Source organism: Apis dorsata, unplaced genomic scaffold (genome assembly GCF_000469605.1).
Source record: "Apis dorsata unplaced genomic scaffold, Apis dorsata 1.3 scaffold_292, whole genome shotgun sequence".
In the NCBI taxonomy this organism is placed as follows: Eukaryota; Metazoa; Arthropoda; class Insecta; order Hymenoptera; family Apidae; genus Apis; species Apis dorsata.
In genome coordinates, this window is record NW_006263567.1 from 202,807 (window position 1) to 209,018 (window position 6,212).

At 47.3% G+C, this 6,212-nt stretch overlaps 1 protein-coding gene across 1 annotated transcript in view; it reads right to left on the reverse strand.

Annotated features, from left to right (window-relative positions):
- LOC102674035 overlaps positions 1-5,897 on the reverse strand; it is an 8,007-nt gene extending 2,110 nt beyond the window's left edge. Inside the window, exons 1-5 of the mRNA XM_031511122.1 lie at positions 5,788-5,897; positions 5,559-5,695; positions 2,100-2,590; positions 1,670-2,003; positions 1,168-1,578 (exon numbers count right to left, since the gene is read on the reverse strand). Of these exons, the coding sequence (XP_031366982.1) occupies positions 1,168-1,578; positions 1,670-2,003; positions 2,100-2,590; positions 5,559-5,685 (1,363 nt within the window). The 5' untranslated portion in view covers positions 5,686-5,695; positions 5,788-5,897. The remainder of the gene's footprint in view (positions 1-1,167; positions 1,579-1,669; positions 2,004-2,099; positions 2,591-5,558; positions 5,696-5,787) is intronic.
- Between the last annotated feature and the right edge of the window lie 315 nt (positions 5,898-6,212).

Consider the following 6,212-nt stretch of genomic DNA (forward strand, 5'->3'; position numbering starts at 1 on the left):
CGAAACAAGGAGAAGAAACTTTGACAAATACTCACCAATTTGCAAGTTCCCGTTTGCTACGATAATATGATCGATTTGATTAAATCACAGATATATTGTTTTCAATTGACAGGTGTAACGATTTCAAGAGGCTGGATACACTTTTCGATTCTTCCGTGATTGTATGACTGACAGCGGTTAGGCAGGTTTACCGGGAGCCGGCTCGGCCTGATGTTCACCAATGATACATTTGCTCGTGGTGGAAAAAGGATGGGCGAGTTGGGAGTCGGCGGAAAAGAGAGGGGTCGACATAAACATATCTACTATGTGTCACAGCCCGAAATACGCATTCGACCTCAGTCCATGGTCTTGGGCTTACGTCACTAACCGCTAATACATTTGCGAAAAGGATCAACATGGAAAGCTGATTGAAAATGTATCGACGAACACACATTCAAGTATCATTCTTCTCTGTGCTATTAAGTCATTAAGTCATACTCGCATAATCGCTTATATTAATTCGCAATCTTTATGTACAGTTTCGATACGATGAAAATTCTCGAACATTCTTCTAGCGATAATTCTTGCAGCATTTCACCCGATGATGACATAGGAAGATAAACTTGGTAATGACGCTGTTTAAGAATATTCTCTCCGTTCAGATTGTTTCAATAGATTTATTCGATATTTACAGAAGTTACACAGTATCCTGATGAACTACTCGGACACGGGCATGTAACAACGATCACAAGCGATTGGATCTCCCTACAGGGCGGAGGGGGAGGGGAGAGGGGGATTACTCGATTTTTAACGATTTGTAACGCCTTCAAATTTCTCTATTTACAAGATTCATGGCACCCGCAATTCGAGATTCTGGATCGTTACAATTATCGATGATCGCTCAACAACGTTCGACGCTTTCAAGGATTTAAATTTACTCTGTGTGCGCGGATTGCTTCTAATTTTCTTGTAAATTAGAGCCATAGTGCGATCATGGATAAACGCATGCCTCGTCGAAAATTCAAATTACGCGTTCCATTTAACACCTGCACGCGTTATACACAAGCCACCTATACAAATGTAGAACGCGTACGGGGAGTACGGGGCGATCTATGACTAGATTATTTAGTCGAAAAGTCGAAAAGGCGGCGACTTTCCGTCTTTCGGTAACGTGGAAAGAGATTCAGCAGACGCAGCTACCCACACCGAGGCAGGCGTAAGAAGTTTGCTCGATCTTGGAACTGGTGGTGGTAGCGTCTAGCAAGGTTGGCTGCGAGAGCGTAGAGGCGGCCGGTAATTGCGATCTCTGCACACCATCGTATAAAATCGATGACGTCTCTCGTTCTCTGCTGATACCTTCTGATGTTTCCTGCGCGTACGGGATCCTCGCCAGTTCTTGGCTCCTCGATTCGGTCGGGGCGTCGTGGGACGACAAACGACCGTAGTTCAGGAAGGTCTCTGCGTAACTCGATGGCGGATGATGATGGGTGCTGTTGTACTCGTGCGAATAATGAGAATGATATCTATTCGATGGTGTTTTGAAACCCTCGTTTCCACCGAGATATTGGTGCAGATGATGCAAACTCGATGGCCCGTACACTATGTTCGTTTGAAAATTGAATTATTAATCTTTCTTTGTAATTTGAACAAGTGTTAGAAGCAAAATACTCTTGTAATATTAGTTACTGACCTGCCGCCGTGTTCGAGTACATAGCAAGGACCGCATCACCGTAACCAGCGGTAGGATGTTTCGATATATCGGACACATCGTTCGACGACGATATTTTCCCGGATATCGATTGACTTCGAACACCATTTTGTACTTCACTGGGAAGCCCGGACGATCCCGCAGATCCGTACGCCATGTTGAAAAGCGCTTCCGGATCACAGACGAATTTGTACACGTATCTTTCTCCCGCTACCTTCTGCATTATCCCTTTCTCGTAGTAATACCTCAACGACCTGCTCAATTTGTCATAATTCATCGCCGGTCGATTCTTTTGAACACCCCATCTACGAGCCACCTGAATGGAATAAAAGAAAGAAAGAAAGAAAAAAATATCGCTTTATCGTTATTAACATTTCAGAGAATATATTCATCGTTGCGATCTCATATATACCTCTTCCGGTTCGATGAGCTTGAACTCCATCCCACGACCGGTCCACGCGATGCAAGGCGCGTTCGCTGGATCGTCCAGCAAGGTGACCAAAAATTGCCACAACTGCAGAGAACCTCGACGTTGTTGCTGATATCCAACCGACATCTCGCTCCAAGGTGACACTCCTGTCGTCGAGGATGGTCTCTTGCCGGCGTAATCCGCGTTCCACGAGGTAGGAGAGCCTTTCTTCTGGTAACAGTTACTCTGTCTCTCCCACGACGGATTCCTACTGTCCAACTGAACTCCTAGCTCGGTCCACGTGGGAGTCACGCTTCTCTTGCCGTATACGTCCGAGCTCCAATTCTCTTGTCGCGGGAAGAAAGCTTCACCCGAAGCCGGAACCGCCGATTGCCATTGGGAAGCGGCGGACGAAGTGCTTGCTGGTCGACTGGGCGATGGCGAACCTCTGGCGTTCCCGTATTGCTGTTGCGGCTGATAAACCATGCTGTTACCTACGCGTATTTATTTATCATTTAAATATCGTTTAAAAATTCTCGAAAATAACAAGTCTGACTTTTGTGTTTGGCCGAAGAGGATAGGAGGAAGAGGGAGATAGAGGGAGGAAGAAGAGCGAAAGGGAATGAGAACGAAATGGACGAGAGCGAAGACAGGAGGAGGCGCGAAAAAGAAGGAAACTCGAGCGACGTATTAGCGATTGCACTCACGCGCGGTCGCCGGTGAAGTGCTCGTCACACAAATATCGGCAGGAAATTGGTTGATATTCAAAGCCCACGGGGTTGCCGGAGCATTGCGGAGCTCGCGGATAGCTGCACCGCCTGAAATACCGCGCGTAGCTCGCGCGATATGTATATTAATCGGGTGCTCTCCTCGCAGGGAGAGCCCGCCACCGCCGGCATCCCACCGATCCCGTGGTCCCTCGAGCCGAAAAAGCTATTCTCGAACCGTAATCCGGTTACGCTCCAAGTCGTGTACGGGGAATATTGAAAAATTGAGAGCCCTCTTCCCGATACCGAGCCCCCGGAACGCGGCGCTTGCCACCCCGTCATGCATCGTCATCTTTTTGCTCGTCGATTAAAAATCGTGCTTCGTTCCGTGGAAAAGGGAACAGACCACGATTATTCCAAAGATTATGGTTAAAAAAAAAAAAAAAAAAAAACTGAAACCTCAACTGTGTGTACACGTATTCGGTATTAATGGCAAATCTTTAATCATTGGAATTAAAGGGGAACGGAAGAATGGTCGAGAAAGTTAATCGTGTCGCGTGAAGTTAGTCTTAGGTTTTTAGTCAACGAGTGCAACGTCGTCGGTCAAATCGCGATCTCGCGACGAGACGAGAGACAGGCAGGAATCGCGGGGCGAAGGAGAGGGGTTGAAAGCTGCGGGCCAATCTGAAGAGGGGCGAAAGGGGCTCGAGCTCGGCGTGCAAGCGGGGCCAGAGGCTTTGCGGGTAGTTTTAGATTAAAATTAATCGCGAGCTGATGAAACCGGTGGCGATGTAGCAAGCAGGAAAAGGGTTGGCGAACCAGGCTGGTCAGGGGCGGTGCGCAGAAGGGTTGCACGGAAAAGAGGACGGCCTCCACTCGTCCACTCTCAGACGAGAAGCTTTGGCTCTTTCTTCTCTTTCTCTCCATCTGTCTATCCATCTCTCTCTCTCTCTCTCTCTCTCTCTATCTATCTCCTTCGTACGACCCTCCTCTTCTCATTTTCTCCTCCGCCCCTGTCTTTATCCTGCTATCTCTGTCTCCCTGATCCCCGAATTCCGGAGTAGAGGCTGGTTAATAATGCAAGGTCCATTTTCCACCCACCTGACGCGCCGAAATGCCCTTCTTCTCTTTCTGCCCATTCACGAAGGAATGTTTTGCGCGAGAACGAATCGATTCGCGACAACAACTAATTCATTCTCGCTTATTATATATATATACATACATACATACATTTATACACGCGATTGAGATTATTAATTTTAAGGATCGTAAACGGGAGGAAAGTTTACTCGGTCGGCTACGGTCGACGAAACTTGGGGCCGATTGTAATCCTCGTGATCCTCGTGTCGGTATTAATTAGCGAGATGGTGACCAATCTCCCTCACCCATTAACAGGTTATTACTATTCCACCCGCTACATTGGTCAACGACAGGTCGATTTAGCGGGAATGGGAGACGGTAACGTTTAACGTGTGCTCCCTGGACAATGCGCGCGAGCGATCATCGATGATTTCGTCGTCAATGATCGTCCTCTGGAACGACGATACTTTCTTTCGTTCGTGAATTTAATCAGAGAGAAGAATCGTAGGGAATGTTTCCATCTATGGGAAATGCGTCGAATCGGGGCCGGGGTATCGATAACTATAGGTTAGATGATCCTATTATTAATCTAAACTGCGTGTAAATAATTGAAACGGCTTAATGGGAGGGAGAATTATGCGAAGAGAAGTAGAAGCGTAATTCCCGGGTGACTTGGAAGTAAATGGGAGTAGACGAGCACGGTGTCGGGCAGCGAATATAGCAACCGAGTTCCTAAAGGATTCGTTCGGTGTACGTGCGTGAATAAAGGAAGACTAATCGGTCTGATTACAAAGCATGAGGTTGCAAATGCCTGCTTCGTCCTACCTTTTACGAATAGATCGCGCGAAAACTATCTATTAGGTAAATGGAGTGCGTGGCCTTCCCTCACCACGCTCTTCGATCTCATCAAATTCAACAACGACGGTAAAAAAATTCTTCCCTCGAACGAGAGCGGAATCCTCCTCCTTCCTCCTCTCGCGAGAGAAAGATTTTTACGACTTGCAACGTCCCCGGGGAGGGAGAGAATTCTACGCTCTTTCCTTCGTTTAGCAGCTTTCGTTGGATTTTACGAAGCGCTTCTCGGTTGCTCTCGAGTTGAAAGCATTCTTCAATTATTCACTTACGTGTACTTAGTCACGCGTGGGCGAGTCCAGTGTAGCAACAACGACGAACTTACACCAAGGATTATCAACGAGTCTCCGCGTTGAAACGTCGCTGAAAACGTTATTAAATCCGCGCCTCGTCCAAAAACTATCTCTCTCGGCCTCGTGTCGGGAATGGAACGAAGAACGCGTGGATGGATATCGTTGACGGCGATTAAAACGCAAAATTCGATTCATCGAATATAGATTCGGTGGAAAGCGTTGCGAAGACAGAGGCCGGAAGAAGGAGTAGAGCTAGAGCTCGATTAATGGATGGAACATGGAGTATTTCCCCCCGTGCTCCAGTTATTTATGGGATATATGGGGTAGCAAAGCGCCACGTGGATCTATTGTCGAGAGATTTGTCACGGTGCACGTTCGAGAGGAGGGTATCGTCGATTCGGGAATCTCGGTTGTGCCGATAGGAGCCACTAAGAGCGCTCTAGGAGAGCATTATCCGTCGAATCGTGTCCTCTCTTTCTTCGCTTCACCGCTATTAATTTCATTCATTTGGTAAATCAGTGATTCCTTACCGTTTCGAGTGTCCTGGGCCGTCGATGTGGGGATATTCGTCACGGATATCGGCTCCCCATATCCCCTGTCCGCTGGTTCCTCCTTCACCGCTACATTCTTCGTGGTTTCGCTCGTCCGTGAATTCATCTTGCTGTTTCTGTTTTAACGACAACGTACGAGCAACACGTGCTGCGTTTATAATTATATTTATACTTAATTCGTGGAAATTTCGAACTAATATCCGCTTACCCAAAGCAATTATTGCGATTCTCAGGATCGAGGTCGAGGAAGGTGGTACTTTGCGTATGGTTCACCGACTGATACTGCGAATAATTAGTATCGTTGATTCTTCTGCAGTTGGCGGATTCCTGTTTGACACTCGCGCCTGTGGAAAAGAGTAACGCGCGCGTCGACGTATGAATCGATGATAAATTCTCGTCGCCGATTAGCGTGAAAAACTTTAAGGGTGGACGTTTGGAGGAATAGATTTGAATGGAAAAATGTATATATATATATTTTAGGAAGAGGGATCCTGTCCCTCGATGGATGTACAGATGAACGGTGAATGATTTTAACGATCGAATCGAGGATCGTTCCTTGGGACGAAGATCGGCGGGGTGGCGGAGGGACAGAAGGGCGCGTGTCCTGGCGGAAGCTAAGGCGCATCGTTGCAG